A 16,460-nucleotide genomic window follows, 5' to 3' on the forward strand; every position below is an offset into this window, starting at 1 on the left:
ATAATCATTTGTACAGTTTAAGGAATAATAATGATGAATTCTGGTTTTAAGGCATAAAATACAACTAACACCTTTGCAATCATTATTCTGAGTCCTTTCATAATCATTCTCTGGATATTTACTTTAATAACAATTTTGATGAATATCTATTTAGCCTTAAATCATACATTGTTTACCTCTGTCATTTTTTCATGTTTACATAAATTAAATCATAGTTATGCCTAAGCTCTGTGGTAACTTGCTTTTTTAATTCTGCATTATTTTTTTGTGGTTAACGTATATTGCTGTAGTTCACTATAGTATTGTGTCCACTGTATGAATCCACAGCTTGCTGTCCACTCTCCTGCTGATGGACCTATGGCTTGTTTCCACCACTTTTTAATTTTTCTTTCTGTGGTATGATGAACAATGCTATTGCTCTCCTGTATAGTGCATGGCACTGGGGACACGTGTTCTAGAGTTTCTCCAGGGTATACCAGGGCCTGTGGTCCATAGGCTGCACTCTGATTTTGTGAGGACTTTTTTTTTTTTTTTTTTGCTTATTCGTGGTGTCAGATGTCACAAAAAATATGCACAGACTTTTTTTTGCTAGTCAGCTTTCATTAGTGTTTGTGTATTTGATGTGTGGCCCAAGATAATGCTTATTCCTCTAATGTGTGGCAGAGTAAAAAAAAAAATGTTGGATAACTCTGGACCTAGAGGTGGAAGCACAGGCCACCAAGCAGGTTCAATGCTATTATGTAATGATGAGCTGTTTCCCGAGATGGCTGTAGGCATTTACAGAATCACATGCAGCGCATGAGAACTTCTGTTTCTCCTACATTGTTGCCAACAACAGGTATTATTTTGGTAACTGTGTGTTCTTGGCCTCATGCATTTCCATCCTCTATTTTTTATGTTCCCAAGGAATTCTGCCCCAACTTCATTACAGTACTTCCTCCTCCCTCTCACCAGCCCTTCCTGTCTTCACTCTCTCCTTCTCAGCGTTATAGGAACCCCAAGAATTTAAAAAGGTGAGTCCCTCCTTGCAGACCACATTCACTCTATGCATTTTGAGGCCCATAGATACTTCTTTTAAACGGGCACATATAGCAAATTGTTATCAAAAGCTAAGTGGTAGGGAACAACTAACTCCCTCCTTCATTAGTTCTTTTTTTATTTTCTTCTCTTTCCTCTCCACAAATTACTTTTTGTTTGGATCATAAGCCAGGTTTATGAGTTGAGAACAATGGTTTATAAAACTGTTGAAAATCATATGCCTAATAAAGCAGACATCTGTCCCAAACAAAAATCTCCCAACGTCCCTAGAGGTTTTTTCCAAGCTATTGTGTGCACAACACCCTTCATTTGTAATCAGGATGAAAACTTCAGCTAAACAGTTTATTTAACTCAGCTATTGTGTGCAATGATGTGATATTTTAAGGAAACCTTTCTAGAGATAAGCACACTACTTTTTCTTCCAAACATTCTGGCAGCAGGCATTGCCTTCCCAAGACACTATGCCCATCACATAATAGCTTTTTATCAACTGTTAGCTACTCAAACCATCCTATTCTACATTTAATCCAAAATGTGTGGTGACAGGACAGGAGGTGAGTATTGGGCAAGGCTTCCACCTAAAATGTTTTCTCTTAACCCTAGGATACCTTGGGGGTGGAAGGTATCATCTGGGTGGCTCTTTATCCAGCATTCATTCATTTATTCAACCAACCTTCACTGGATGCTTGCTCAGTGCCAGGCACACTTGTGAGGTCCTGAGGATGCAGAGATGATCCAGACCTGGTGCTGTGCTTAAACAGACAGTTCTCTTTACTAATTCAGTGTGTGTTGGGGAAGAATGCCTAACCAGCTCCGTTGAGGTGGGATGGGGAGCTCAGACAAGACTTCCAGGAGCGGAGCATGTCTGAGCTATTGGGGAATTAAACCAGAAATTAGACAGCAAAAGAAAAGACATGGAGTGGAGGTGAAGAGGGGCTGTCCCACGCAGAGCAGTAGCACAGGCAAAGGCAGAGGTGGGAAATGGTAGAGCACATATGGGCCTGTCTAGAATATTCCCATGACTGGACATGGGTGCACAGGCTGTGACAGAGGAGTAGAGAGAGGGCTGAGTGACAAGGGCTTGGTAGGCTTTGCTCGGAAACGCAGACTTTACTCGGAAAGACTAAAGTGGAGAAATAGCACAACCCATCTCCATTTTAGAAGCCTCACTTCGCCAGCTCTCTGCAGAGAGGCCATGGCCAGGACTGTTGTGGTGAGCCAGGCACATACAAAGAGGGCCTGGACCCTCAGAAATAGGCAATGACCGCAAACACCAAAAGGGACCTACGGGTCTTAGGTGAGCACAAATAGGATTCATTGCAGGTTATGAAGGAATGACACATAAAGCAGGGAAGGCTGGGGATGGGGGTGCCCTGCCCAGCCCCCCAGCCAAGGGCACTCCTCTGGAGAAGGTCAAGATGAGAGGCAGCTGATGAAGGAGAGTGCCAACAGGACCCCTGCAGATCTGTGACAAGCTGACTTACACACCCACCCTCTCACTCCCTGGGGCTTCACCTACTTCTGGAATTGTGCTTTTCTGGAGCAATGGCAGATTCCATGAGCAGTTGGGTAGACAAGAGCTGTCACCTGGCAGAGGTAATAACTGCTGGTGAATGTGTCATTACTGATGTACACCAGTGAACCATCCCTGGACACCAGGGCCTAGGAGAGAGATATGGAAAGCCTCCAGGGACTCCTTATCAGTAAGAGGAGGGTGGTGAGCATGGTCTGCTCCACATGCAAGCAATTAAGGGTCAGTATCTATAGAACATTTTTAAACAATAAACTTTACTAAAAGTCAGTCTGCTTTTGCATGTCACTATGCACCATCAATTCTAAATACTACCAATGATAAAATACTCCTCATTGCAAGGGTGAGCTTACTCCCAGCCACTGCTTCTGAGGCATGAGAAGCAATCACCTTCAATTCTGATCTCCTCGGTGGTCTCCAAGCTTGCCACTCTCATTTTTGTTCATATCACAGCTGGTCCTCATCTGCAAGGCCCCTTGAGCCATCCTCCTTTCTCCTTCTGTTCCTTAGCACATGCCTCCACCCCCACCAGTACAGACAGGTGCACCCCCCAACATGGCTCCATTCATTTCTACAAGGGCTACTTGTCAGATCAGACCATGGGAGCAGAAATGACCCCCCCTCCATAGGCTGCCTCTCTATACTTGTCCCAGTTGCTGGCGGCTTCTGAGCTCAACCTCACAACCTTATTGGTCTTTCCTACCCACTCACTCCAATTAAGGGGCAGCCACTGACTGGGTCAGCACCTCCCTTGGCTCAACCACGCACTGGTCATTGTGTCTTTAAGAGATGGGATGCCTGAGTGGTGGCTGTGGCTCAAAAGGGTAGGGCACTGGCCTCATATGCCGGAGGTGGTGGGTTCAAACCCAGGCCTGGCCAAAAACTGCAAAAAAAAAAAAAGAGATGGGATGTCTGACTCTACTTGCAGGGGTATTTTTCCTTCTAAAGTTTTAGATTTTATTTTTAATTTTTATTGTCATAAAATTGTACAGAGCATAAAATTTACCATCATGACCATTTTTATAACTATAGCAGAACCTCCACAGGTGACCACCTTTCAACAATGACCACCTCCCTAAGTTGACCTAAGTTTCTCACACCAGGCATGCACCACATGTGCGGATCAGGCCTACTTTCTTATGTGGACTACCTCTGTATGTTCACCAGTTTGTCATAGTCCCTTAGATGGTCAACTTGCAGAGGGTCTATTGTATTTATCTTACCATTATAAGGCCTGGATTTTTTTAAGACTTTATATTTTCAGAGTCATTTCTCATAGCAAAATTGAGAGGAAGGTACTGAAATTTCCTATATGCCTTTCCCTCCACCAGACTGGTATATTTGTTACAATCAATGAACCTGTATTGACCCAACATTATCACCCAAAGTACACACATCAGGGCTAACTCTTGGTGTTGTAGATCCTATAGGTTTGGATAAATGTATGACGTGTATCCGCCATTATGATATCTTACAGAGTATTTTCCCTGCTCTAAAAATCCTGTGCTCTGCCTATTCATTCCTCCCCCACCTCCAAACAACCCCTAGCAACCACTGATCTTTTCACTGTCCTCATAGCTTTCCCATTTTCAGAATATCGTACAGTAATCAATTTTTTCAGACGGGGTTCTTTCGCTTAGTAATATGTATTTAAGTTTCCTCCATGTCTTTTCATGGCTTGATAGTTCATATGTTTTCAGTGCTGAATAATAGTTCACTATCTGATGTACCATAGTTTATTTATCCTTCCACCTATTGGAACACATCGTGGTGGCTCCCAGGTTTTGGCAATTATGAATAAAACTGTGTTAAATGTCATGTGCAGGGTTTTGTGTGGATGTAAGTTTTACAAGGCCTTGCTCTTGCTCAGGCTGGTCTCTAACTCCTGACCTCAAGTGATCATCCTGCCTTGGCCTCCCAGAGGGCTAGGATTACAGGCATGAGCCACTGTTCAGTCAATTTCTGTCTTTTAATTGGTGCATTTAGGCCACTGATATGCAAAATGATAATTGATATAGTTGGATTAATAGCTGCCATATTTCTTACTGTTTTCTATTTGTTGTCTTTGTTCTTATTTTTGTCTTCCATTCTTTTTCCACCTTTTGTGATTTTAACTGTGCATTTTTTATAATTTCTTTTTTTTTTTTTTTTTGAGACAGTGCCTCAAGCTGTCCCCCTGGGCAGAGTGCCGTGGCATTACAGCTCACAGCAACCTCCAACTCCAGGGCTCAAGCGAGTCTCCTGCCTCCGCCTCCCAAGTAGCTGGGACCACAGGCACCCTTGCTCAGCTATTTTTTGGTTGTAGTTGACATTGTTGTTTGGCAAGTCTAGGCTGGATGCGAACCCGCCACCTTAGGTGTACGTGGCTGGCGCCTTAGCCGGTTGAGCTATAGGCTCCAAGCCTTTTTCTTTTTTCTTAGCTTATCACATATACTTCTTTGCCTACTTCTTTTTTTATTAGCAGTGGCTTTAAGAGACCTCAAGCCACTTTCAAATACTGTTGTGCTGCTTCCTGAGTAGTGTGAGTACCTTATAATAGTAAAATAGTCCTAATTCCTCCCTCTCTTCCCACATATAATTGTTGTCATTTATTTCACTTATATATAAATATACTTAAGCATACACACACACACATATATCTGCATCTATCCACACATAAGAGATATACATAAGAATATATAGTTGAAATCATTGCTATTATTTTGAACAAATAATTAGCTATTAGAGCAATTAAAAATGATAAAAATAGAAGTTTTAGTTTTAGTGTTTCTTCACTGCTCTTCCTTTCTTTGTGTAGACCTGAGTTTCTGACTCATGACTATTATTTTCCGTCTCTCTAAAGAACTTCTTTTAACATTTCTTGTAAGGCAGGTCTACTTGCATCAGATTCCCTCAGTTTTTGTTTGTCTGAGAAAGTTTGTATTTCCCCTTCACTTTTGAAGGATAATTTCACAAGGCACAGAATTCTGAGTTGGTGTTTTTTGTTTCCTCTCAACACTTTAAATATTTTACTCCAGTCTCTTCTCTCTTGCATGGTTTCTAAAGGAGAAGTCAGATGCTGTTCTTATCTTTGTGCGTCTGTAGGTAACGTGTTTTTTAACTCTGACTTCTCTCAGAATTTTTTTTTTCGTCTTTGATTTTTTGTAGTTTGAAAACTATATGCCTAAGTGCAGAGATTTTGTTTGTTTGTTTTTTGCATTTGTTATCCTGCATAGTGATCTCTGAGCATCCTAGATCTATGGTTTGGTGTCAGTCATGAATTTAGGGAAGTTCTCAGTCATTATCTCTAAATGTTTCTTCTGTTCCTTTCTCACCTTCTTCATCTGGTATTCCCATTGCGTGTATGTTGTTGTTGTCCCACAGTTCTTAGATATTCTGTCCTGTTTTTGGTTTTGTTTTTCAGTCTTTTTCCTCTGTGCCTTTCAGTTTTAGAAGTTTCTATTGATATATCCTCAAACTCACAGATTTTTTTTCCTCAGCCTGTCTGCTAATAAGTCTATCAAAGGCATTCTTCATTTCTGTTACTGCATTTTTGATCGCTAGATTTTGGTTCTTTTTTAGGATTTCCATCTCTCTACTTACATTTTCCATCTATTCTTGCATGCTGTCTACTGTATCCATATAGCCCTTAGCATATTAATCTAGTTTTTTTTAACTTCTTGTCGAATAATTCCAACATCCCTGACATGTCTGTTTCTGATGTTTACTTTGTCTCTTCAAACTGTGTTTTCTTGCTTTTCACTATGCCTTATAATTTTGCCGTGAAAGCCAAAAGCCAAATGTACTAGGTAAAAGGAACTGCTATAAATAGACTTTTAGTAATGTGTTGGTAAAGTATTGGTGGGCAAAGCATTCTATATTCCTATGGTTAAGTCTCAATCTTAGTGAATCTGTGCCTCTTGACTTTGAAGTGCACAAGCACTTCTCAGTTGTTCCCTACCCCCTTAGGTGGGACAGGGTGGCTAAGGGGCTGGAGTTGTGTTTTTCCCTTCTCCCACATGGAAGACCAGAGCTGCCTAGAGCTGAGTATTGTCCTTCCTGATATTTTAAGTGTACAGTTCAGTAGTTAAGTATATTTAGATTGTGGTGCAAACAATGAATTCTCTAGAATTCATTCATTTTGTGGTGCAAAAATTCTCTAGAATTTTTTTATCTTGTAAAACTGGAAACTTATACCTATCAAACAATAAACCTCCAACTTTCCCCTCCCCACAGCCCCTGGAAATCACCATTTTACCTTCTGTTTTTTATTGAAACCACATGTAAGTGGAGTCATGCAGTATTTATCTTTTTCTGACTGGCTTATTTCACTTAGCAAAATGTCCTCAAAGTTTCATCCATGTTGTAGCACATGTCAGAATTTCTTTCCTTTTTTAGGCTGAATAATATTCATATATATGTATATATATATTATATATGTATATCATATATACCATATTTGTTTATCCATCCATCAATGGACTTGAGTTGCTCCTGCCTTGGGCTATTGTGAATAATTTTGCTATGAACATGGGTGTGCAACTACCTCTTCATGACCTTGCTTTCAGTTCTTTTGGGTGTATGCCACAGTGGAGTTCTTGGATCATATGGTAATTCTGTTTTTAATTTTTTTTTTTGAGACAGAGTCTCACTTTGTCACCCTCAGTAGAGTGCGGTGGCATCACAGCTCACAGCAACCTCACACTGTTGGGCTTAAGTGATTCTCTTGCCTCACCCTCCCAAGTAGCAGGGACTATCAGTGCCTGCTACAATGCCTGGCTATTTTTTAGAGATGAGGTCTCACTGTGGCTCAGGCTGGTCTTGAACTCATGAGCTCAGGCAATCCGCCCACCTCAGCCTCCCAGAGTGCTAGAATTATAGGCATGAGACACCATGCCTGGCCTTATTTGTAATTTTGTGAGGAACTGCTATACTGCTTCCTGTTGTGCCTATGCCATTGTACATTCCCACCACAGTACAATTCTCCACAATTCAATTTCTCTGCATCCTTCCGAACACTTTTTATTTTATGGTTTTTGTTTTTATTTTTTGTGGTTTTTAATAGTAGCCATTCTGACTGGTATGAGGTTTATTTCAAGTTTGGCTGCTGGTTAATTCTACTTTCGTCATTAGTGCCTCAGCTTTCCATTCACACCGTCTTGTAAAAACCCTAAAATTTTCCTCCATGATTGCATTAATGTACACAGCTATGATTTAATAAAAAAAGAAAAAATCCTAAAGTTTAAGATGGTCTTTAAGAAATTTTTGTATTTTTCTTTTTATTTATATTAATTTATTTAGAGACAGTCTTACTCTATCACCTTAGGTTGAATGCAATGGTATTGTAACTCAAATTCTTTTTTTTTTTTTTTGAGACAGAGCCTCAAGCTGTCCACTTTGGGTAGAGCGCTGTGACATAACAGCTCACAGCAACCTCTAACTCCTGGGCTTAAGTGATTCTCTTGCCTCAGCCTCCCAAGTAGCTATGACTACAGGCGCCAGCCACAAAGCCCAGCTATTTTTTGGTTGTAGTTGTCATTGTTATTTTGGCCTGGGCTGGATTTGAACCCACCAGCTGTGGTGAATGTGGCTGGCACCTTAGCTGCTTGAGCTACATGCGCTGAGCCATAACTCAAACTCTTGGGGTCAAGCAATCCTCTTGCCTCAGCCTCCCAAAGTAGTTACAGGTGCCCACCGCAATGCCCAACTAGTTTTTATTTTCTTTTCTCTTTTTAATAGAGACAGGCTTTTGTCTCTAAGAAAATTTTAGAAGGAATTAAAGGAGAAATGATTCATCAATCTTCAAATCCAGTCCATTGCAGTCTTTTTTTAATTTCTCAACTTGTCATTGTTTCATCATTAATTTAGTCATTTATCTAATCTGAATTTGACCTGTGGTCATGCAGCAGGAAACCAATGCAGACAGAAGACTCCAGGCACCAGTTGATTAGAGGAAGCGGGTTTATTCCGGTCGGGGGGTAACTTGGAACACCAGTGTGTCACCAAAACCGAACCCCTGACGACTCAATCTCTTGCCTCTCTTTTATCCACTTTTCAGGGCGGGAGTGCTAAAACAGAGAGAGACATGACATCATCCTCAAGGTCCCGGGCTCAAGGGGGAGGGTCAGATTTGCCTGTGTCCTTGAGGCCAGTTGGACCACCTGCCCTCAAAGGTGATGGAAGTCGAGGGAAGTTATTAGGTTACAATCTAGGTCTCGCGTATGTCAAGGAAGAAACATACAGACAACAGAAATGCCTGCGGCTTGGCTGAGGCCTACGTAGGGCGGCTAGGACAGATTCTTTTAGTTCTGCTTTTACTTTCTTGCCTCAGTCAGATTTACAGCCCCTGATTTAATTAAGCCATTGGCCTGCATGGTTTGGTTCACATAGTGTGTTGGTCTGCACAGTTTGTTTTCTTTTTTTAAACACTTAAATTAATTTGTCATCAACATTGAAAAATCAAAAGATTTCACATAAAAAGGAACAACCTGCTGTCATCATAGCTATTCAAGTCCTGTAGCAGCAAGAACTCACTCATTAGTCTATTCATGAAAGGATCCACTTCCACAAACCAAACTCCCACTAAGCCCCACATCCTAAACCTGCCACAATGGGGATAAAATTTCAATGAATTTTGATGGAGACAAACCACATTCCAATCATAGCACAGACTAAGACACACATCCTTTTTAGAAAGCTTTATTGGAATATAATTCACATATTATAAAATTTACTAATTTAAAATGTACAATTCGATGGTTTTTAGTATATGCAACCATCACCACAATTTTAGAACACTTTTATAACCCCCTAAAGAAATATACCCACTGTCATCCCAACCCTGAAACTTTCCAGCCTCAAGTAAACTAATTTACTTCCTGTCTCTGTAAATTTTCCTGTTCTGGAAATTTCCTATATAATATGAGGCCTTGGGTAACCGATTTCTTTCACTGCGCACAATGTTTTCAGTGGTCATCCAACCTGTAGTTTATCCAGTTTGTACCATTACTTCATTCCTTTTATTGCTGAATAATACTTCATTGTATGGATATAACACATTGTTTTAATCCATTCATGAACTGATGGCCTTGTGAGTCATTTCTACTTTGGGGATTCCTATAAATAACACTGCTGTGAACATTTGTGTATACGCTTTTATGTGGATGTAAATTTTCATTGCTTGTACCTAGAAGAAGAATTGTTATGTCATATGGTAACTTTTTATTTAACATTTTGAAGAATTGCCAGAATGTTTTCCAAAGTGGCTGTACCATTTACATTCCCACCAGCAATGTATGAGGGTTCCAATGACACTGATACTTTTTAAATGAAAACAGTAATCATTTTTACGATGAAAGATGAAATACTGTATGAGGAAGCATAAAAGCTGTTGAAAGAGCACAAATTCAGGCTTTCCCTTTGTATGTGGAATCAATTTGGGCAGGATTGTCGGAAGTTGTAGGTGTGTGTTTAACACCACTCACTTTGCTCTCTCACCTTGGGGCTGCTGCTGGGGACAAGCAACTGCAATCTGGGTAGAGCCTCTCTGAGGACTGGCTGTCACCTCAGTATGTTTTCTTTTCTTTTTTTGGAGACAGAGCCTTAAGCTGTCCCCCTGGGTAGAGTGCCATGGCATTACAGCTCACAGCAACCTCCAACTCCTGGGCTCAGGTGACTCTTCTGCCTCCGCCTCCCAAGTAGCTGAGAGTACAGGCGCCTGCCACAACACCTGGCTATTTTTTGGTTGCAGCCATCATTGTTGTTTGGCGGGTCCGGGCTGGGGATTCGAACCCACCAGCTCAGGTGTATGTGGCTGCCACCTTAGCTGCTTGAGCCACAGGTGCTGAGCCAAATTAGTTGAAATTTGGAGAAAATCCATTCAGTTGAACTGTTGTTCTCCCATCAGCCGATTTTCTTGGCACCAAACTGACTCTGAACCAATTGGTTGGTGTGCCATAGATAAACTTACCTGAAAGTCACCTGGGAAATGATAGGAAATCGAGGAGAGGATCTGTTCTGGATCTGGTCTCCTGGGCAAAACACCAGGAGCTCCCAAAGCAAGTGGATCATGTACTCCTCTCAGAGTTGCTGAGGCTCTGTAGACCACAGGGCCTTATCAACAACACTAATAGAAAAGGCCCCTGGCCACTCCATTCCAATGCCAGAATATTTTAGTTTCTTGGACTTTTAAGTCTTAAGCTTGGAAATTTGCCAAAGGATGCTTTTCCTTAGCAGTGAACCTCATGGCTCCTTTTAGAAAGTGTGGGAACAACCAAGGTCAGGATATGATGTCCAAATGTGACCAAATTCTCCCACTGCCCCTGGAGTTTAATGCTTCTGGGCCACATGGGAATGTGCTTTCTTAAACTGAGAAGGAAGATTGATGGTGAGAATCTACCCAGCATAAACAACAACCAAGCCCAGTCTAGAATTGTGCCAATAAAGTGCGTCTGTGAGCAGGGGCTGAGAAGCAGCTATCGCTGGGTTAGAATGAAGGCATCGGGAGAAGACTATGAACTTGAAGCTAAGAAGGAGGTTTTGAAGCCCTCTCTACTTGAGAAAAAAAAATGTACATGTACATTTTTCAGGTTGTCAAGGGGAACATGGTGCTCACTCAATTTATGTGTCCCAGACTCAAAGTTGGTAAGAAGGAGCGGAGCATTTCACAGGAATGTTCTGACAGGGGTGACTGGAGCTCATTAACACTCTTGTTTTTCACTTCAACCCCCACCTGGGTATAGGGAACAACAGTGAGCTTATATTTCAAGTTGATATTTGGATTAAACAATAGCTTGGCACTTAATAGCCCAAACTTTTATTATATGAAAAAAATTTCCCCGACTTTGTAGTTAAAATTGCTTTGATTCAATAACCCTTGGCTTATCTAGTGTCATTCTAATTACTCATTCCACCCACTCTCCTTTTATGAATTTTAGTAGAAAAGAGAATCACCTAACTTCTAAACTATGGGGATCTGTATTATAATAATGGAAGTACATAAATACTTCTCCCTGTCAGTTACCTAAAATGGGGCCAACTTGAGATAGTCAACAAAGAGAATCTTCAGTGGAAGACCTGAGTTTTGTTTTGTTTTTTAGGTTTTTCTCATAAGATGTTAAATTCTAAACTTTAGGTTCCTGGATAAAGCTGTGGAAATACTGAAAAACCAAACCCAGCAAAAGCCAATACTGACTTCTTGAAAGCCTAGCTTGACAGATCTAATACTCCGCCTTTCTCCCTTAGACTTTCTGCACGTTGTTCAGTTGGCCTGCATAGGGCCAAATGCTGGAGCAGCACACTTAGAATTAGCATCGGGAGCAAATGAATGTGCTTATCAGGGCAGGGATTAATGAACTGTGGAGCAGATTTCTCATTTAGAGTCTTCTAGTCTGTAAACATTCTTGGAATGACTCATTACATTGACCAGCATATGTACATATTGTGGCTTCATGAAACTACCAAGTTAGTATCATGTACCAACTGTAAAAAGTTAAAAGAAAGTAACTTTTAGTTACTTTCAAAGTAAAAACTTTAAATTATTATTGGAAAAAGTGTTCATGGATGAATTCCCAATTTTAACATTAAAGAATACAACATATTGATAGCAAGCACACGGATAAACTCTGTACCAAGTGACATTAGAGGTTTTAAACAGTTGGTAACATCAAACAGTGGGTTCCAGGGAACTTTTATAATCAGATCTTCAGAGGGCTCTAGAAATCTGCACTTTTAACAAGAACCACAGATGACTTAGGTTTTGATTAAAAGTTTTGATTGAAAAAAAAAAAGAATACAACATGAAGGCTAGGTGCCTATAGCTCAGCAGCTAGGGTGCCAGCCACACACACCAGAGCTGGCAGGTTTGAATCCAGCCCAGGCCTGCCAAACAACAATGACAACTACAACCAAAAAATAGCCAGACGTTGTGGTGGGCATCTGTAGTCCCAGGTACTTGGGAGGCTGAGGCAAGAGAATCACTTAAGCCCAAGAGTTAGAGGTTAGCATGAGCTGTGACGCCACAGCCCTTTACCCAGGGCAACAGCTTGAGACTTTATCAAAAAAAAAAAAAAAAAAGAACACAACATAAAAAATTTCAGTGTCTACTTAAAGCACCTTCCTGGAAGGAGAAAGGCAAAAATTGTGGATAGTTTTCAGCCCTGGAGAGACACCTCTAAATTCAGAGTGATTTCTGGGTCCCCCCCCCTTACTCAGATTATACTGATGTCAAATGTCACACTAAACACTGCACAAGCAGCCACATTTGGCCACCCCTCCTACCGCAACATCATAGATTTATGGTACCTGCGCACAAAACTGTATACACATAGGCATACACACACTTTTAGTGTGATTTTAAAATATGGTTGACACCTAGGTAGACCAGAGTGACTACCAACCAGTCAACTGAATTGTGACTATAATTTCTTAGTTGTTTTCTATTAAGTATATCCCCAGTGTTCCACTGCAGTTTCTTATATACAGCCATTTCAAAACCACAAGTATTTGAATTTAAGTTGCTTTGTTTTAAAAAAATCATTCATTATCCATGACTGAGTAAGCTTTTGTTTTAATAATTGCTGATGGGTAAGCAGCAGGGACTGATTAATTGGCTGCTGGAGTCCTGCTGGCTGTTTCAGGAAGTGTGATTTGGACGTAGCCAGCATGAGGTTCCTTCCACCCCTTTTCCAGAAGAAGAGGCTCCCAGTAGTTTTTAGCATACCCTCTTGTGTTCTCCCAGTAAATGCTGTATTTTTCTCAACAAAAAAAAGAAATCAGTCTGCAGGAGGCTTTTCATCTCCCATCACAGCGGCCCAGCTTCTTCCTTTCCCTTGGAAGTGGCTCTCCGGTCTGCTGCCAGCTTGCCCTGCCCTCTGGGCTCCAGCCACAGGCTCTGCTCCCAGCTCCGGGTGCCACTCGGAAAGTCTTTCCTTACCCCACATTAGCCCACATTATCTGCAACTCTGGTGAGTTGTAAAGAGCTATTTGCTATCAAATGTATTCGTTATATTAATATTTTAAGTGAAGTTAACATTTAGTTTTTCAAATACTAAAAAACATTTCGTTTTTTTATACTGTACAGTTTCACTTGCATCAAGTACCTAGAGTGACCAAATTCACAGAGACAGAAAGTAGAATGGTGGTTGTCAGGAGGTGTGGGGAGAGAGGGAATAGGGTTTGGTATGTAATGGGTACAGAGTTTCAGTTTGGCAAGAAGAAAAAAGTTCTCTGGATGGATGCTGAGGGGCGCACAATAATGTGACTGTACTTAACGTGCACCTGAAATGGTTAAAGTGGTAAATTTTATGTCATGTGTATTTGAGACAGTTTCACTCTGTTGCCCAGGCTAGAATGCCATGGTGTCTACCTCACAGCAACCTCAAATTCCTGGGTTCAAGTGATCCTCTGGCCTTAGCCTCCCAAGTAGCTAGGACTACAGGTACCCACCAGGACACCTGGCTATTACCAAAACTTTTTTTTTTTTTTTTTTTTTGCAGTTTTTGGCCGGGGCTGGGTTTGAATTGCCACCTCCAGCATATGAGGCCAGTGCCCTATTCCTTTGAGCCACAGGCGCTGCCCTATTACCAAAACTTTTTTAAAACAGTGTTTTCAAAAGATGAATAGGGTACACGTTATCTTTACAGATGACAGATATGTCATCTAGTCACCACTAACTTTTTCTGAAGTCAGTTCCTTTCCAGCCCCTAGAGGAATCTTTAACTTCTTTTACCAAGGATGGAAGGGTGAGGTGACCCTGTTCAGTTCAAGTTGTTCCCTAGTGTTTTCCCCTGAATTCCCTCTTTTCCTAAACTGCAAGCACAGGGCTAGGGGTAGAGGGCTGGGGGAAATTTTACCAGTAGGAAGGACTAAGTAAGGTTGAGGAAGGATTTGAATGAAGGACAGGGAAGGGACTTAAAGTCAGGCCACCAAGAGGAAAACCACCAAGCCTCCCTGACTGATTCCCTTTGCCTCAACAACTGGTCTACCCATAGGCTAAAGTGTGGGTGCTGCTTAATTCTCTAGGTGTAAAAAATAATTAAATGTCTATACTTGAACAATTCTTTATGTAAATGCGTATTTATCTTTATTTAACTTTATCATTAAGGATTATGGATCTACCGTACTTCTGGTTTGAGGCCCCAATCCTGGTGAGATTGTGTCTTTGAAAATGAGATAAGCAACACGTGTTTACTTTCTTTGACAGAGCACCGTTTGAAAGAATTCTCTTTCTTTGAAATTTGAAGCGTATTTTACCCTCAGCTCTTCATAGCTCTTTTTTTGTTTGTTTTTTTGAGATGGAGTCTCACTTTGTCACCCTTGCTAGAGAGCTCTGGCGTCACAGATCACAGCAACCTCAAACTCTTGAGCTCAAATGATTCTCTTGCCTCAGCCTCCCGAGTAGCTGGGACTACTGGCACCTGCCACAATGCTCAGGAGAGTGCTGTGGCGTCACAGCTCATAGCAACCTCAAACTCTTGGGCTTAAGCAATTCTCTTGCTTCAGCATCCCAAGTAGCACCCTCCATGCCTAGCTATTTATTGTTGTAGTTGTCTGGCTTAGAACCAGCCAGCCTTGGTGCATGTGGCTGGCACCCTAGCCACTGAGTTACAGAGCCGAGCCTGTCCTGCTGTTTTTTAGAGACGGGGATCTCACTCTTGCTGAGTCTGGTCTCGAACTTGTGAGCTCAGGCAATCCACCCGCCTTGGCCTCCCAGGGTGCTAGGATGACAGGCATGAGCCATTGGGCCCGGCTCTTTAATATTTTAATTGCCTGATTCCTATAGGCTATAGAACTCTAATTCAGGTTTCTATTTGCTTTTGAGGAATAATAATCATGAAATATGTACATTCATTCATTTTCTTCATTGTAGGTCAGTTTTAATGGTAGTTAGCAGGGGAAATTTAGTTTAGGACTTTTAATTCCATCATGGATTCTGTTTCTTCAAGTATGAAAAGCTTCTGAATAAACTTTATGTTAGCTAAAATTTATTTTGACCCAAATTCATCTGAACTGTCTTTGATTTACAGTTACGGTGGCCATGCACTCAAATCTGACATTCATCACGTGCACAGCAGCAGTGAAGGCAAAGCTCGGCAATTCCTTTCACACTGTATGACTTGCCTTGCTCTGACTCCTTCTGAATCATGGTACTTGGAATTTTACGCCCTTAAGGAATTGTTTATTTTTCCAGACTGGTTAATGTATCAGGAACTTGGCTTTGTGTAATCATTATCAACAAATAACCTGATACCTTTTCTATGGGAATTATCAGACCAGTGAAATTAATTGAAAATTGGGCTATATGACCAATGGGAAAAGCTCCAGCTTTTGCTTGCTTCAATTCAGGAAAATACAAACATGCAGTTTTTAGTGGAAGAGCCCTGAACATCAGACTCTGCCTTGCCGAGACAGCTCTGAGCACACCCTGGTTACTCGCCTGAGGACACCACAGCTGGTGTGGCCATGTGAGTCATCAGCCTCATCTTCAAAGACCATCTTCAGACAGTTTAACACTCACTTTACATCTTATCCAAGGCTTGCTTACATCCTGAGGCACGTGTGCAACTTGCATGCACATATAACTTTGTAATGTTAGTTTTATCTCCCCAGTACTGGTAGAATAACTGACACTCAGGCCCCAATTAGGATGAATTGCCTTGAAAATGTAATGACCTTCCTATACTGTGGTTTTCAGAATTAGGAAGCATCTTAGAGCTGATGCCATGGCACTCTAGCCTGGGCAACAGAATGAGACTCTGTCTCCAAAAAAAAAAAAAATTAACAATAGAAATATAAAATACCATCTATTGCTGCCAAATTGCAGGAGAGAAAAAGAAATATGAAAGCAATCAGTCTAGCAAAAGGCAAAAGAACAAAAAGAAAATACAAAACAAGATGGTAGAAATAAATTCAA

General features: G+C 41.1%; 1 protein-coding gene across 1 annotated transcript in view; it reads left to right on the forward strand.

Annotated features, from left to right (window-relative positions):
• CFAP221 (cilia and flagella associated protein 221) overlaps window positions 1–16,460 on the forward strand; it is a 115,829-nt gene that overhangs the window by 20,054 nt on the left and 79,315 nt on the right. Inside the window, exon 5 of the mRNA XM_012806876.1 lies at window positions 985–1,013. Coding sequence (XP_012662330.1) covers window positions 985–1,013 — 29 coding nt within the window. The remainder of the gene's footprint in view (window positions 1–984; window positions 1,014–16,460) is intronic.

The sequence above is a fragment of the Otolemur garnettii genome, unplaced genomic scaffold (assembly GCF_000181295.1).
Source record: "Otolemur garnettii isolate 467f Iridium unplaced genomic scaffold, OtoGar3 scaffold00059, whole genome shotgun sequence".
Classification (NCBI taxonomy): domain Eukaryota; kingdom Metazoa; phylum Chordata; class Mammalia; order Primates; family Galagidae; genus Otolemur; species Otolemur garnettii.